This window comes from Electrona antarctica (assembly GCF_951216825.1).
Source record: "Electrona antarctica genome assembly, chromosome: 6".
NCBI lineage: Eukaryota > Metazoa > Chordata > Actinopteri > Myctophiformes > Myctophidae > Electrona > Electrona antarctica.
Genome location: NC_136811.1, coordinates 9,815,959 through 9,833,536, shown reverse-complemented (window position 1 = coordinate 9,833,536; position 17,578 = coordinate 9,815,959). Strand labels below are relative to the sequence as shown.

Genomic DNA, 17,578 nt, shown 5'->3' with positions numbered 1-17,578 from the left:
AGCGTAAAAAAAAAAGAAGCTAAACAGAATCCAGGTCTGGTGAGTTGCGGCCGTGTGCACGTAACGAGCTCACGTGCAACAAATTCACGGGACCGCGCTCACGCACCGCGACTTCTCTGAGCAAAAGCGCAGGTCTCATTGAAAATTAACTATAGGCGCGTTATATCGCTCCACGTTTGAAAGGCCCTTTAGTGTATGGGAAGACATTTGTAAATCTCTCTGTCTCCATGTCTCTGTCTCTGTCTCTGTCTCTCTCTCTCTCTCTGTCTCTCTGTCTCTGTCTCTCTCTCTCTCTCCCTCCCTCCAGACAATGTCACGCCAAATTGGACCACACAGAGTTCCTCCACGACTGTGTTTATGACATGTGCGCGTACAAAGGCCACACCTCTGCCCTGTGTGGTAGCCTATCAGCTTTCAGCACCGCCTGCCAGGAGGCGGGAGCTACCGTGGAGACATGGAGGACTAAAGATTTCTGTCGTAAGAGACACACACACGTGCACACACATGCACACTCGCGCACGCACACACACACAAATTCACATGGCCCGTTATTCGATTAACCTGTCTCTCCTTCTGTCTCTCTCTCCTATATCCCTTCTCTCTTTTTGTTGTTGTTGTTTCTTTCACTCTATCTCTAATTATGTGTGCGTGCGCGCATGTCTCTCTCTCTCTCTCTCTCTCTCTCTCTCTCTCTCTCTCTCTTTCTCTCTCTCTCTCAGCTCCATCCTGTGGTCCCAACAGTCACTATGAGACGTGTGCCGCTCCTTGTCCCCAGACGTGCAGTGGTCTGGTTTCTCCTCCAGCCTGTGAGGAGGAGGAGGCAGGCGTCTGCACTGAAGGCTGCGTCTGTGAGGATGGCTTTGTGCTCAGTGACAACACGTGCGTTCCAGTGGCAGAGTGTGGCTGTCAGTACGAAGGGCAGTACTACCACAAAGGACAGGTAGGTAGTAGTAGTAGTAGTAGGCCTAGTAGTACTTAATTAGTAGTATATGCCTAACCATGAACTAGAATCAACAAACAACAAGGCAAATAGTCACTTAGGCTAATGTAACGCTAGCTCAAGATTATATGCACATGTACATTTGATGACGTCTTTTTATTCTCTCTTTGCACTTTTTTTTGCACTCTCCTTCCTTTCTTTAAATCTTTTTACATTTTTTGTATCATTATCCTGCTGTTTGTTATTATCTATGCTGCTGCCTTCATTGTCTGAAGGAAGCCAAACCAATATACGTTTTATACTCTTATGTATACCTGTACACAAGATGTAACAATAAAGTACAATCTTGAACCAATAGTGCAATTAGCTACACTTGTGCGTTCACACGGGCAGATGAAAAGATTCAACAATCTGAAAGTTGAAGCCAGTTTAACTTATTTGTGGGCTTTGCATCTTTGTATCTTTTGCAGCAGATGCAAATGATGCAAATGATAATGATACATGGCCTACTTGTGCGCAAGCAGAGCGCGCAAGTACTGCTACTAACTAATGTATATTACAACTGCTGCTCCAAATCCTTTAGACCCGTTATTGACCTTATACCAACCTTGAGACGTACCTTAGTTACATCACCATCAACAGCCAATAAGGGACCACCATTCTTAGTTCCTACCCAACATACATACAGTACATAATTATGATTAATAGTTGAATACATTGTTATATAAAGTATACGTTCTCCTCTCAGGTGGTCTATCCAGGACGAGGTTGCAGCAACAGGTGTGTGTGCTTGGACGATGGACAGATGAAGTGTGATGCGTTCACCTGTTCAGCCAATGAGAAGTGTGACGTGTCAGAGGGCGTGGCCACCTGTGTTCCCGAGAGCAGAGATTCCTGCTCTGTGGGCGGAGCCAGGACAGTGACGTCATTTGATGGACAGGTATATAGGAAAAGCATCCTTTAAGAAGTTAAGACTGTACAACAAACCTAACCACACACACAGGCACGCACACACACACGCACGCACGCACGCACACACACACACACACGCACACGCGCACGCGCGCACGCACACGTGCGCACTGCGCAGTAGAATGAACAACAATGCTATTACCGTATTGTCCCGAATATAACACAACTCTGATTATAAGACGACTCCCATTTTTCAAGACTCATTTGTGAAAAAAGAACATTGAATGACAAAATAGTCTAGTCCCTGATTATAATACGACCCTGTTTTTTTTAGGATATTTTCATTGGAAAATCTTATATTCAGGCCAATAGGGTATACCGAGTGCATCCCAAGAAATGGATGGTGGAAATGTATTTTTGGAATGTAATGCAAAAAAGTGAAACTTTCATATATTCGATATTCGTTACACAATGGTGAAATACTTTTAAGTCTTTTTTGTTTTGTTTTATCTAGATAATTATGAAGGAATGATCTCTCCTCTCTAGGATTATCCTCTTTGGGGAGACTGTATCTTCACCCTGTCGGAGGTGGCGGAGGACAATGGAGTACTGACGGCCTTCTCTGTGTTGCTACGACAACATGTCGCCAAGGACGGCGGTGTCACGCGCTCCGTGGAGATCCAGGCCCACGACTATGAGATCGTCATGGACACCGGTGTTCTCTGGGAGATCAAGGTATACGCATGTTCGTTCGGATAGTTTTTTTTTAAAAGATCGCACTTGCGTGAAGTTGAGGGGCGCCTCACTCACATCGTACTCTAAACAAGCATTAAAAGTCCATAGACTGACCATTGACCATTGACTGTACACGTGTGTAATGAGTTTTTCATTACCACACTGTCACAATATAGAGCGTCGCAGTCCCGCCCCCTACCATGGCCCAGGAAATGAATCCCAATGCATTTTTCCCATAGACATTTCAAAAAGTATTTATTTAAAGACGGTTACGCCGCGGACAAAGCCAACTCGAGTCGTGACAACTCATGACAACACAAACAATATTTTGGACCAAACAAATAATTACAAAGAAGAAAAACAACAAAAAAAGTGTTGTAACCTGCCATTTTTTTCTTCTTTCTAATTATTTGTTCGGCCCAAAAAATTGTGTTTGTTGTCATGATTTGTCACGACTCGAGTTGGCTTTGTCCGCGGCGTAAACGTCTTTAAATAAATACTTTCTGAAATGTCTATGAGGAAAATGAACGGAGAATCATTTCCTGGGCCATGGTAGGGGGCGGGACTGCGACGCTCTATTGCTTGCTCTGGGTGGGATCTTTGTCGGTTTTCTGCTCTATATGTAAAGTGTCTTGAGACAACTTCTTGTGATTTGACGCTTTAATACAATTGAATTGGATTGAAAATTGAACTGCCATATGACGTAATTTTGGAAGTTGGAAGGGGCTATAGCGCCCCTCAAAACACCTGGGTGGGCCAACGCGGAAGCTAACTTTCTATGTGTGTTTGTGTGTGTTCTTCTTGTGTTCTTGTGGTCACAGGTCGATGACGTCAGAGCCATCCTTCCTCTCTCATTGGGTGAGGGGAAGGTGCGCGTTAACCAGAACGGCATCAACATCGTCGTGGAAACGGACTTTGGCCTGACGGTGACCTATGACACCATAGCGGGCGTGGTCCTGGAGCTGCCGTCCACCTATCGGACCGCTCCGCGCGGCCTGTGTGGCAACTACAACGACAAACCTTCGGACGACTTCGTTTTGACCGGCGAGACGCGCCCCGCGTCGCCGGGGCGGTTCACCGCGGCCTGGGCCGTCGTGCGGACCGGCGTGGTCTGTAAGACGGGATGTGGCGACGCGGCCTGTCCCGAACCCAGTGGACAGAAGGCTCCGGAATGTGACGTCATTAGAGCTGGCCAGGGTCCGTTTGCAGGCTGCCACGCTGCCGTACCGCCTACCCCCCGCTACGATGCCTGTGTGAAGTGAGGAGGAGAACTAAATATGAAATAAACAAATTAAATTAAATTAATCCAAATTCATTCATTCATTCATTCATTCATTCATTCAGTTTTATTTATTCTCTAAATTACACTGAGTAATCAAACACATTTTCAGTGTCGTCGATTAATACAATATCATAAAAAAACATCACAAACACAATACATCAGAAGATCAGGAAAAGGAAAACTAAAAGGTATACATGTGAATTACATAGGTTTACAAATAGAAGCTAAGACCAATTTCAAAACGATCTAAAAACGGTTGCATATTGTGGGGGTCTGTATGCTCACCAAGGTTTTAAAACGACTCACGTACCAATGTGATCAATTTTAATGTAGTTTGCATGTATTAATTAGGGCCACAGAAGCCAAAAGCACATCTACCAAGTTCAGAGTTAACTTGAATTTGGGGAAATGAAAAAAATAAAAGTATACATATTTTCCATGTAGATTGTATAATAAACGTTCAGGCTGTTACACGGCCTTTCGCACCTAGATTTTCAGGCCACAAAAACGGTGCTCGCTAAAAAAAAAAGTATTCATGCGGGCATGTGAAGTCTGTGACATAACCCAAGACATGACGTTTTGGGGACCTTTTGCACCTTTCTATTTGAATTATTATTCATTATTATTATTCATGTCACCAGGGAGATGTCCACAGGTGACATCCTGTCATCTGACATCCTGTGTCGTCACATCCAGGCCTATGTCTTCTCCTGTCAATCAGCCGGCGCCAACGTATCCCGCTGGAGGACTGACCAATTCTGCCGTAAGTCTTGTCTCATTGGTTGAATGACTGCAGCATGCTCGGTGGTGCCGAGCAACCCCACCCCCCCAGGGGGTTTCGAGGAGGTCCTCCCCAGCCAAATTAATGGAGAATGCACGTCATATGTGGATGAGCAAATCGACAAGTTATGTCATGATTATGTACGATTATAAGAGCGCCCTTCACTTCACACGGGTGTGACAAAAACCTTGAACGAATTGCAATTTATTTTGGGTCAAACCTTAGATTGAGTGGTCACTATGACCTGTGTACTGTGTGCGTGTGTGTGTCATTGCAGCTCTGACCTGCCCAGCGGGAAGTCACTATGACCTGTGTACTGTGTGCGTGTGTGTGTGTGTCATTGCAGCTCTGACCTGCCCAGCGGGCAGTCACTACTCACTATGAGCTGTGTACTGTGTGTGTCATTGCAGCTCTGACCTGCCCAGCGGGAAGTCACTATGACCTGTGTACTGTGTGCGTGTGTGTGTGTGTGTGTGTGTCATTGCAGCTCTGACCTGCCCAGCGGGCAGTCACTACTCACTATGAGCTGTGTACTGTGTGTGTCATTGCAGCTCTGACCTGCCCAGCGGGCAGTCACTACTCACTATGAGCTGTGTACTGTGTGTGTACCATTGCAGCTCTGCAGGTGCCCTGCAGGCAGTCACTATGAGCTGTGTACTGTGTGTGTGTGTGTGTGTCATTGCAGCTCTGACCTGCCCAGCGGGCAGTCACTATGAGCTGTGTACTGTGTGTGTGTGTCATTGAAGCTCTGACCTGCCCAGCGGGCAGTCACTATGAGCTGTGTACTGTGTGTGTGTGTCATTGCAGCTCTGACCTGCCCAGCGGGCAGTCACTATGAGCTGTGTACTGTGTGTGTGTGTCATTGCAGCTCTGACCTGCCCAGCGGGCAGTCACTATGAGCTGTGTACTGTGTGTGTGTGTCATTGCAGCTCTGACCTGCCCAGCGGGCAGTCACTATGAGCTGTGTACTGTGTGTGTACCATTGCAGCTCTGCAGTGCCCTGCAGGCAGTCACTATGAGCTGTGTACTGTGTGTGTGTCATTGCAGCTCTGCGGTGCCCAGTGGGCAGTCACTATGAGCTGTGTACTGTGTGTGTACCATTGCAGCTCTGCAGTGCCCAGCTGGCAGTCACTATGAGCTGTGTACTGTGTGTGTGTCATTGCAGCTCTGCAGTGCCCAGCAGGCAGTCACTATGAGCTGTGTGCAGACACCTGCAGCTCCTCCTGCTCCTACCTGCTGAGTCCAGGCCGCTGTCCTCCGCGCCACGAGGGCTGCGAGTGTGACGAAGGCCTGGCGTTCGACGGAGGACGCTGCGTTCCCATGGAGAACTGTGGCTGCATGGTGGATGGACTGTACTACAAGGTAACGGCAAACACACATTATGTAACGTGGAAGGACAGCAGGTGATCATTGTTGATCAAGTGAAATTAAAAGGTCACTTGGATGAGTTGGTTCAAAAGCTCTCGTCTGCCGAATTAAACGATGAGGAGAGAATTAAATGGTACGTTTTTGTTTTGAACTATACCCATTTTGAAGGTTCTTCCCAGATTACAGCTTGGATTGGATTTCCCGATCTGACCGGATATCGGAGTGATCCCCATCCTGATTTTTTTTTGTTGGTTTGTTTGTTTTGAACTCTCCAAAATCCAAATAATTATGATCTGATCAGTTAAAGTATTCTGAATATTGAACTCGTGGGCCCTGGACAGTATTTCCAACGTAGCAATGGAGTTACCATTGTAGATAGATGATGGTTATCTCTATGGTCTTGCTAGCTGGTACAATATCGTGTCTGGTGTGTCTGTATTGTCATGAATCTAATCTATTGTTCTCTCAGTCAGGTGTGTCTGTATTGTCATGAATCTATTGTTCTTTCATTCAGGTGTGTCTGTATTATCATGAATCTAATCTAATTGTCCTCTCAGTCAGGTGTGTCTGTATTGTCATGAATCTAATCTATTGTTCTCTCAGTCAGGTGTGTCTGTATTGTCATGAATCAATTGTTCTCTCAGTCAGGTGTGTCTGTATTGTCATGAATCTAATCTAATTGTCCTCTCAGTCAGGTGTGTCTGTATTGTCATGAATCTAATCTAATTGTCCTCTCAGTAAGGTGTGTCTGTATTGTCATGAATCTAATCTAATTGTCCTCTCAGTAAGGTGTGTCTGTATTGTCATGAATCTAATCTAATTGTCCTCTCAGTAAGGTGTGTCTGTATTGTCATGAATCTAATCTAATTGTCCTCTCAGTAAGGTGTGTCTGTATTGTCATGAATCTAATCTAATTGTCCTCTCAGTCAGGCGTGTCTGTATTCCGGGACGACTGCTCAGAGAGCTGTGAGTGCCAGTCTGGTCGCTTCAGCTGCAAAGAACACGGTTGCCAGAAGGGGGAGGAGTGTGGCGCGAAAGATGGGACGCTAGGATGCTACACCACAGGTAATTATATACTGTGTGCGTGTGCGTGTGTGTGCGCGTGGCCGTGTGTTCGTTCCTGTGCGAGCACGAGCGCAACTGCTTATGTGCAGGTGTGAACTGTCGATGCCTATAAATAACATGTACCAAACCGTGTGTGTGTGTGTGTGTGTTTGTGTGTGCGTGTGTGTGTGTGTGTGCTCCAGACCCCTGTGCGGAGCTGCAGTGTCGTGAGAAGGAGCGCTGTGAGCTCCAGGAGGGCGAGGCGGTGTGCGTGGCCCAGTCTAAGGCCGTGTGCTACGGCTTCGGCGACCCACACTACTCCACCTTCGACGGGTGGAGCTACTCCTTCCAGGGAACCTGCTCCTACGTCCTCGTCAACACCACAGGTTATAAAACTAACTACACAACCTAATTTAGTAATACTAATAATAATATAAACTAGTGGTTCCCACTTCAAAAACGTTTTAGCTCAAGACCCAAAAGAGAAATTTTACATTTGCCCCCGGGACCCGAACTAGTGAAAATAGCCGATCTGCAACCAAAAGTAGTAAAAGAAAAAAATAAGCCTAAAAGTAGCCTGAAAAACTTAAAGATGAGAGTTTTTTTTCTTTTTCATTTGCTGCTTTCTTTTGTTTTAGCGATTTTAGCTATTTTTGGAAAAAAATGCATATATCAACAACAACCCATTTCACAATGTCCCCCCACCAGGTCACGACCCCAGTCTGCCCCAGGTGACGGTGACGGTCAAGAATGAGCTTCGTGGAAACGATGTGGGCTCTTTCACGCGTTCAGTTAGCGTGGACCTCCTGGGCCACCGTATCGACATCCTCAGAGGACAGAGTGGCACCGTGGAGGTGGGACTCGCTTTGGAACAGAGTGATTCTACACCATTTCATTGATTGATCGAATAGCTTTCATGAAATTAATTTTCATTGATTTTTATTTTTCGTTTTTCTTTAATTTGAACGTTTAAAACTCAGTTATAGTTCTATGCGTGTGAATCCAATTTATATTGCAAAATAAATGCTATTTTAACTGAGAGTGTTCCATTTGTACACTCTGAGTTACAGACCCATAATGGTCCATTTGGTTCCAAACTATCATTTAGCTGGGGACCCCCTGGAACTCCCTCAGGTACCCCTGGGGGTCCCCGGACCCCACTTTGGGAACCACTGCTGTACGGTGAAAGGCATATACATCATGACATTACACATATCGGTAACGTGTCTGTCTGTCTGTCTGTCTGTCTGTCTGTCTGTCTGTCTGTCTGTCTGTCTGTCTGTCTGTCTCTCTCTCTCTCTCTCTCTCTAGGTGGACGGCATCAGGATGCGACTGCCAATCATACTAGACGGAGGAAGCATCTCCATAACGGAGTCCGGAATAAGGGGAGTGCTCCAGGCCAACATCGGAGTGGAGGTGACCTTTGATTGGTCCACGCTCATCATGGTGTCCATCTCCAGCAGTTTCCACGGCAACGTGGGCGGTCTCTGTGGCAACTACAACGGCGACAGAGGCGACGAGCTCGCCGCCACGCGCACGGGGACCGCGGCGACCACCGTGGTGGAGTGGGCGAAGTCGTGGAGCGTCGCCGACGACGATGTTTTCTGTTACCATCAGTGCGAAGGGAAGTGTCCTCAGTGCGCCACTCAAGACCGTCTACGGTACTGTTTACACTAATAAAGTCATCATTATTAAGCCACCAAGACCCTCCATTTAAAGGTCCTAGAACATGAAATTCAACTTTTCAAAAAGAAAATTGTGTTTTTTGCGCAAAGATTAAATAAGTTGCATATCAGCTAAAACTGCTTCAGAGGCCAGAAAGACACTAGAAATGCACTCTGTTGAGGTGCCAAGCGTGCAAGGATACTGCTACTAACTAATGTCTATTACAACTGCTGTTCTAAATCCTTTAGGCCCGTTATTTGAAACGTACCTTAGTTATGTCAGGGGTTCTCAACGTTTTTGGCCGGGGACCCCCGGAAATGCTTTGGCAATATCTCGGGACCCCCGCCCCGCCCCCTCCCGACCCCCAATATAAATTGACTGCTACAATAACCTTAACCCATTTTGGGCGGGAACCCCTTTTGGTGTTTTAAGCATTATGTTATAATTTAGCTAATGAAAAATAGCAGATCTACAAGCTCATAGCGCGCCACCGAGTGGCGTCGCGACCCACGGGTTGAGAACCCCTGAGTTACGTCACCATCAACAGCCAATAAGGGACCACCATTCTTACCCTGACATACATACATACATATATACATATTACATACATACATACCCAGCCGATCACCAAAATAATGGTGGTCCCTTATTGGCTGGTGGACAACACCGACATACCCAGCCAATCACAGTACTTGCACGCTCTGCTTGCGCAAGTAATTACTTGGACTGGTTACATTAGAGTGGTGATTTAGGCTCAAACCATTAGAAATAAGCTTGAGGGGCATAAACAATACGATATTAAATATTAAAAACAAATTTAAAATGCATGTTATACAGTATAGCTTCTTTAAATAGCAGTGGTAGAAAAGGTAGCCCACTCAAAATGTTTAAAAAAAAATCACACCCGTGTGAACTGAGTGGTGCACCTCCCCCCCCCCCCTCTCTCTCTCTCTCTCATTAGCAGGCAACAGTGCAGCACTATCTCTCTCTCTCCATTTCTGGCACAACAGCGCCACTTTTGCCCCTACTGGTACTCATAGTCACACATACATATAGTCACATAGGTTAACACGGACATTGCTGTTCCTTGGAGTGGTTGCACCACTCAAAAAGTAACAAGTAACATACTGCAATGTAGAAATACTGTAAGTGCCCAAAAAAAGGTCCTTACTCTTGTCCTGTGTTGTACTGCAGACTTGCCGGTCCACAGTACTGTGGCGTACTGGCCAATAAGACGGGTCCATTCTCCGGCTGCCATGCTAAAGTGCCGGTGAAGCAGTTTGCCCAGGACTGTTTGTATGACGTGTGTGTCAACGACGGGAGACAGGAGGTGCTGTGCGAGGCTCTGGCCAGTTACCACGCAGAGTGCCAGGAGGGTGGAGTCAACGTGTCGCCATGGAGGGAAATTGCCAACTGTCGTACGTTAATTACTTACAGTGGTAGACTACACTCGTACATACATACGTACTACATATCTACTAGGGATACACCGAAAGGGAACTTCTTGGCCGAAACCGAATACCGAATATAGGAAACAGTTGGCCGGAAACCGAATATCCGAATATGATTAATATTATATATATTTTTTCCATTGGCCGTACCTTAAAGCTACCTGATTTATGGCAAAAATAAATGGTTATGGCAAAACTTAACTTAAAGAATAATCACTATTATGGGTCCATAAAACATTTATTCAGCTCTTTTGAATGCATTAATTGCATACACTATTCGGTGATATATTTTCTGCCAATTCGGGCCGAAACCGAATAGGCCGAAAATGCATTTTTAGCCATTTTAATGCCGAATATTCGGTACATCACTAATATCTACATACATATTTACTCCTCTCTTCTTCTCTTCCAGCCCTGGTCTGCCCAGCTAATAGCCATTATGAAACTTGTGGAACATCATGTCCAGAAACCTGTGGTCCAAAGGCCGAGTCCTGTCCTCAGACCTGTGTGGAGGGCTGCTTCTGTGACAAGGGATATGTCCTCAGTGGACACAAGTAAGGGATATGTCCTCAGTGGACACAAGTAAGGGATATGTCCTCAGTGGACACAAGTCAGTAGAGCTTTTGGATTATTTTTCATTTGATCGTCATGGCTGCCTTTCTGACAACAGCTATACACAACGTTTGTTGTTTATGTAAAACAAAAATGAATTTCAATGTTCTGGATATTTATAAAGGCCTCTTTGTCAGTTGGAGCTATAGATAGTGCTGCAGATCACAGAACAAGCCAGAAGGACACTGATGGGGATGTCCCGTACACGTTGTTTTTTGCTCCTGATCCAATTCTGATCATTTAATTCTGCCGATACCGATTTTTCCCGATCCGATATTTATATTTTTATAGAACACATGCCATATCACAGTAGTGATATGGCAGTGATATGGCAGTAGTGATAGTACAATATGCAAAATCACAAATATCCAGTCTAATATCATGATATGGATATAATATTGATACTATAGGGATGTCCCTATAGTATCAACGTTTGCCTGTTATCTCTCCTAATGGTACCAACATCAATACAGCATGGAATGGTGGACGAAAGGTATCCAAGGATAACAAAACATTCTTAGGTTTTGGCTCTGAGAGGCTAGATCTCATCAAATGGTGGCTCAAATGCAGAAAACATAACGGGCCTCGATATGAACACGGTTGAAAACCACTGCAGTATAGAGGCAGCACTGCAGGCACATTCTCTGACACCCTGGCATTGATCATCCCCAGGTGTGTCATCAGGGAGAAGGGCTGCGGTTGTAACCATGAAGATCGGTACTACCTTCCCGGCGAGGTGTTCTGGGCGGACAAGCGGTGCAGGTCAAAGTGCGCGTGCGACCCGGCAACGCAGAAGGTGGCGTGCGAGCGGCGGGGATGCAAGGCCGGCGAACATTGTTCCGTGGTGGACGGAGTCCAGGACTGCTACCCGGTCACCTTCAGCACCTGCCAGGCCCAGGGAGACCCGCACTTCAGAACCTTTGACGGTCGCAAGTTTGATTTCCAGGGAAACTGTGTGTACCGTCTGGCTAGCGTGTGCAACGAGACGGAAGGGTTGGAGCGCTTTGAGGTAAACATGGTGTAGGCTGTAAGTAGAGTAGAACGAGATAATATAGCCCATTTTGGGCGGGAACCCCTTTTGGTGTTTTAAGCATTATGTTATACTTTAGCTATTGAAAAATAGCAGATCTACAAGATCATAGCGTGGCACCGAGTGCCGCGCTACGAGCTTGTAGGTCTGCTATTTTTGAAAAAGAATGAAAATGTGGCGCAAATCTTTGAATATATATTCTTTCAGAGCCAAAGTTTTTTACTCAAATCTTTGCTTCTGGGGGGTCCCTGGATTCTGGAACAACATATTTTAATCTTGGGGGTCTTTGACATGAAAATATTTGAGAACGACTGACATAGAAACATGGGTTTTTCAGTTTTCCTCTCCCCTCTCCTCCTCTCCTCTCCACTGGTAGGTGAGCTTGGAGAGCAATAATCGTGGGAACACCAAAGTGTCCTATGCTAAAGTGGTGACTGTTAACGTCTATGGGCACTCGTTTACACTGGCCCTGGACTACCCAGGACAAGTACTGGTGAGGACACGGACACACACACACACACACACACACACACACACACACACACACACACACACACACACACACACACACACACACACACACACACACACACACACACACACACGCATCAAACCACCACATGAAAATGCATGCATGATTTATTGTAAAGCTAAAGGTGTGTGTGTGTGTGTGTGTGTGTGTGTGTGTGTGTGTGTGTGTGTGTGTGCGCGTGTGTGTGTGTGTGTGCGTGCATGACATGTGCTGTGCAGGTGGATGGAGAGGCGGTCCATCTCCCCTACTCCTGCAATCAGTCACTGGTCCGGGTTCATCGAGGAAACCGATTGGCTGTTATTGAGACCCACTTCCTGAAGGTCACATTCTGACACAGACACACACTAGCTAGCCTTATACATGCATATAGAAAATATAATTATGTTTATACAGTATATACAGTATACATAATGCATATCGTTGCTGTTGCGCGGAAACATTACATGTTATCTCCAAATCCGTTACTTTTCAGGAAATGGAAAAAAGAAACCGCGTTCCAATGTAGTTATTATTTAGACACAATCTGTTGTTAATACTTTTCATTGGTTAAGTATTTATAAAACCCACAGACATGGTTTAACTCATTTTCAAAATGTTTCACAAATAGCGGAAATAGCCGATCTACATGCTGATCTGTGTCCAGATGCGACACGCTGTGAGCTACTTTTGGTTTCTGCTCGAGTAGAAAACAATTACACCCACACAACCTGACCTTTTTGAAAGTTCAGTGGATTTTCTGTGGTCTGGGATTTTCTCTGTGTGTTCTGAAGCCTTTTGAGCTGCAGTGAAAACAGGCAAAATACCTCAACAGTGACACCTGCTGGCAAATTGTTGTCATTGTTACATCACAGTCCACAGGCAAATCAGAGCACTTGTTTGAGCCAGAAAACCCCACCCAGACCACAGAAAATCGACTGAATGTTAAAAGTTCAGGTTTTTTGGGTGCAATTGAGCTAAAAAAAAAAAAAAAAAAGAACGTCAACATTCTGTTACTGTTACAGGTCTCTTATGATTGGCGGAGTCTTGTGAGGGTGCAGGTGGCAACAACCTATCAGAACACCCTCTGCGGCCTCTGCGGTAACCTCAATGGTGATCCTAAAGATGACCTCACGCTGCCCAATGGGAAGGCAGCCTCCAGCGCCACGGAGTTTGGACTGAGCCAATGGCTGGCCAACGTGCCGAGCTGCTCTCATGAGTGTACGTCGGAATGTTTTGTTGAAATGCACTTCATTTAGTGTTCAAATGTTTTAGCGTTCCACAATACAAAAACATGTATGATCTACACCAGTGCGGTTCTCAAAGTTTTCCTAGAAGCACCCCAAAATGACCCCCCCCCCCCCCCCCATTAGCCCCCCCCCATCTGAAAGACGGCTGTGCCAGGGATCCCCATGCAAGCTGTTAAAATGCATCACATCACGACGCGCTGTGAGTTTGTAGATGGGCTATTCTCAAATAGCTGATGTATATGTAGGTTTAGTGGTTAAATAAAATGTTTGGTTATAGTAGAAATCTCTTTTTTTACCCCCTTTTTTACCCCCTTTTTCAAATATAATTTATGCAACATACAAAAAAGACACAACAGGCTGAGCTAAAAACGAGAAAAGAAAACAAAGAGCATTGATGAAGTGTATGTTGTTGTGTATTGTGTGATTGTAGGTAAAGACTGCCCTCCCGCCTTCTTGGCTGGTATCTTTGCTGGTAAACCACACGCTTTCACGGCGGTCTGTGAGGTCATCGTGTCAAAGGACGGCCCCCTGCGAGACTGCGTCAGCCGCGTCGACTCCAAGCAATTCCGCAGCGACTGTATCTACGACATGACGCTGACCCTTGGGAAGGATCAGGCTCCCGCCTGTGACATCATCGCCGACTATGTGCAAGAGTGTCAGGAAGTGGGCGGGAATGTAGAAAACTGGAGGACCAAGGACTTCTGCTGTAAGTTATAATACGAATTAGAATTCAAAATATATGTTTAATCGTATAGCACCTACAGTACATAAAAGCAGCTAAAAGTGCTCTGCAATCGGAGCAGTGAATTTGTTTGAATGCTTGCTCGAGGACACTCGAGCTATGAGCTATGAATCTATAAATGCACTAATACGTACAGTACGTACGTACATCTTTAATCCAGGTAACTCGAGAACCGTGCCCCACCGACTTCAAATTCGACACACTCGTTCCACACCCCTACAGGGAGTGCAGTGCCCGGTGTCGAGTCGGTCGGACCCACGGTTGTCCAGAACCGCCACAAAAGGCCTCTTCCCGGGCTATGGACCTGATCACCCCTATTTCACCCATATATGGAGCTGGCGTGTTCTGACATAACAACACTTCATATTTGGGCATGCCTGACACAGAACTCCATACTCTATAGAAATAAAGGGACACAGAAAGACGGATACAGTAAATCTCCATATATGGGCATACAAGGGAGTCAAGGGACACAGACAGATGTGTGGAACGGGTACTCGGACACGTGTACGGGTATCGCATAGCCGGGTGGGGCATGGATCTCCAACTTCCATCGTTACCGACTCGGTGCTCTATACAGCCACGGGAACCAGTCCTAGTGTTTATAATTGGCTGTGTTTCAGTGGCGTATTGTATATTAATGTCTGTTATTTTTAGTGATGAATGTATTGTGTGTGTGTTTCAGCGATGAACTGTCCGGCCAACAGTCGGTACAGTCTGTCCGCTCCAGGCTGTCCTGTTACCTGCTCCACTCCAGCTTCTAAGTGCAGAGTCCCGCCCTCCGAAGGCTGTGTCTGTAACTCTGGTTACTTACTGAGCCAGGTAACAGCCCATGTCTTACTCATGTCTTACCCCTCCGATGGCTGTGTCTGTAACCCTGGCCTGGTTACTGAGCCAGGTGAGGTAACAGCCCATGTCTTACTCCTTCGAAGGCTGTGTCTGTAACCCAGGCCTGGTTACTGAGCTAGGTGAGGTAACAGCCCATGTCTTACCCATGCTGTGGACTTCTTAACCACTTCCAGAGCTTTAGTTACAATAAATTGTCAAAAACATTCACGAAATGTGAAGAATGAATAAATCAAATAAAATAAAATAGCACAGTGGTTTTCAACCAGTGGTCCGGGGGCCACCAGTGGTCCTTGAGGGGGTTCCAGGTGGTCCCTAACTAAATGGAGAGTTGGTAACCAAATGGACCCTTACAGAACTTAATTAAACCATTTGGTTTCATTTTACGCTCTCAAGAGTTACATTACTGTTAAGCGTCTACATTACTTCATTTACAAGAAGTCTAAACAATTACAGAATGTCAAATTGATATTTTGATCAACGTTTGCCTGTCGTCTCCTATGGAGAGACACTATCAACGCAGCATGGAATTGTGGACAAAATCTTATCCAGCGATCGACAACAACATATTCTTGGGTCTGAGAGGCTAAATCTCATCAAAATGGTGGTCCATGGCTCAAATGCAGAATAAATAATGGGCCTATCGGTTATTTTCACTATATTCAAAGCACGACAAAGGGATTTAGTGGTTAATAAATTACAATATGGTAAATGTAAAAGAATAACTGCCAGGTGCAGAAAGCTCTCGTTTACGAACATCTACAGTATGATCAGTTTGTGTGTCCCGCAGCCTCTGCCTCAGCTCACGGCTTCACGTTGCAGCGTTCAGAGTATCCATGGGTTTTATGGGTAGGTCTCCCATTGGCTTAGAAGCAGGCTAGACACGAGGCAACCAATCATGAAAAAGTACCCACTACAGTCGCTACTAGAGGCAGTAGCAAATGTAGTCCAGGCGCTTTTCACGCACCTGGCAAAAAAAAAAAAACACCTTCACATCTGCTCTTTGCTCTTTCAGGATGGCTGTGTGCGGCTGTCACAGTGTGGCTGTCAGTTCGAGGGCCGCTATGTTCCATCCGGTGTGAAGTTCTACGCCGACGCCGACTGCCAGCGCTTCTGTGTTTGCAGCGGAGGGGGTACGGTGTCCTGCGAGGACAAACCCTGCACAGGGAACAAGAAGTGTGGCGTAAGGAAGGGCAAGAGGTTCTGTTATTCCCAAAAGGACGAGTCTAATCAAGGGTTTGATCTCTTCGGCGCTATAAAGAAAGTTGTGGATAATGTGTTTGATGGATGAAGTGGCAAGCAAGGACAGTATCTTTACTTTAAGTACAGTACACAATACTGTACTGTTTTTACCCTCTTGAAAACGAATGTAAGGGTTAGAATGATTATGGGTAAATCATCATTTTTCTAAATGATTTGTGATATTTGTACTGCAGTTCTTTGATCAGGTGTGTTTGAGCTTAAATTGCATTCATCTTGTGTTTTTGTCAAAGTGTATTTAATGCTCGAGTGGATATAGGGTCCATACACAGTATAGTACTGCATAATATATATTGTATACAGTATACAGGTACATGTACAGTATATAACGGTATACTGTGAGTGTGATGTCATGACGCCTATCATCGTGAAGTCATGATGATAGGCTCTTGTTTAGGATTACATTACGGTGAATGCAAGCCTGAATTTTATATAAATTAAGTATTATTCTGGGGATGCATCAATACACATGCAATCGATTGTTGATGTTTATCAAGGAATACATTAAACATTTCTGCAACACACATGTACTGTAAATGCCTTTTGACTCTGTGATTGAGATGCATTTAAATGCATTTTTCTTGTGCGTGAAATACTTTTCCTCAGACATGCATTGCTCCATCTACTACTCCTTACAGACAGTGTATAGAGCACCGAAGTCCTGACGTCACTGTCAGTAGAGGGCGTCAGTCCACAGGTTCATGTACTTTTTATTTGCATTGTAATCTCCATAGGGGGATTTTAGATCGCCTCATATAAGAACTGTGTTTGAAAAATAAACCGATCACCCCGGCCTTTTCACTCATATGGATATGAAGCATCGACTGAAGGTGGAAATGTACAAATATACCCAAAGAGTGGTGGCTGCATCTGCCCGTCGCACAACAGAAACTGAATGTCAATTACGTTTATTTTTATTTTATTGATATTTAATGTTTCGTGGTTAGTACGAGTCGAGTCACCACCAACTGAGCTTACGTCAACGAGGAATCTCAGGAACGCAATGTGTTGACAGCTGGGCGTGACGTATATTAGCAGCGACATTGCCTTCATATATGTAGTTTCAAGGCTTTTGCGGCCACATTAACTCCATTTTCTCCAGAAACTGGCTGTATCAAATATGAATGGACATCATTAACGACGCACAGCCAC

The 17,578-nt window shown here is 45.4% G+C and overlaps 1 protein-coding gene across 1 annotated transcript in view; it reads left to right on the top strand.

Annotated features, from left to right (window-relative positions):
* The window catches only part of LOC306924932 (IgGFc-binding protein-like), a 36,645-nt gene extending 20,146 nt beyond the window's left edge, over positions 1–16,499 (top strand). Inside the window, exons 18-38 of the mRNA XM_079503613.1 lie at positions 308–477; positions 720–940; positions 1,689–1,880; positions 2,399–2,587; positions 3,409–3,845; positions 4,511–4,632; positions 5,580–5,597; positions 5,834–6,012; positions 6,945–7,083; positions 7,266–7,448; positions 7,771–7,916; positions 8,374–8,723; positions 9,922–10,145; positions 10,591–10,732; positions 11,463–11,799; positions 12,197–12,313; positions 12,571–12,672; positions 13,354–13,549; positions 14,009–14,284; positions 15,006–15,142; positions 16,182–16,499. Of these exons, the coding sequence (XP_079359739.1) occupies positions 308–477; positions 720–940; positions 1,689–1,880; positions 2,399–2,587; positions 3,409–3,845; positions 4,511–4,632; positions 5,580–5,597; positions 5,834–6,012; positions 6,945–7,083; positions 7,266–7,448; positions 7,771–7,916; positions 8,374–8,723; positions 9,922–10,145; positions 10,591–10,732; positions 11,463–11,799; positions 12,197–12,313; positions 12,571–12,672; positions 13,354–13,549; positions 14,009–14,284; positions 15,006–15,142; positions 16,182–16,457 (4,153 nt within the window). The 3' untranslated portion in view covers positions 16,458–16,499. The remainder of the gene's footprint in view (positions 1–307; positions 478–719; positions 941–1,688; positions 1,881–2,398; positions 2,588–3,408; positions 3,846–4,510; positions 4,633–5,579; positions 5,598–5,833; positions 6,013–6,944; positions 7,084–7,265; positions 7,449–7,770; positions 7,917–8,373; positions 8,724–9,921; positions 10,146–10,590; positions 10,733–11,462; positions 11,800–12,196; positions 12,314–12,570; positions 12,673–13,353; positions 13,550–14,008; positions 14,285–15,005; positions 15,143–16,181) is intronic.
* The last annotated feature ends 1,079 nt before the right edge of the window (positions 16,500–17,578 follow it).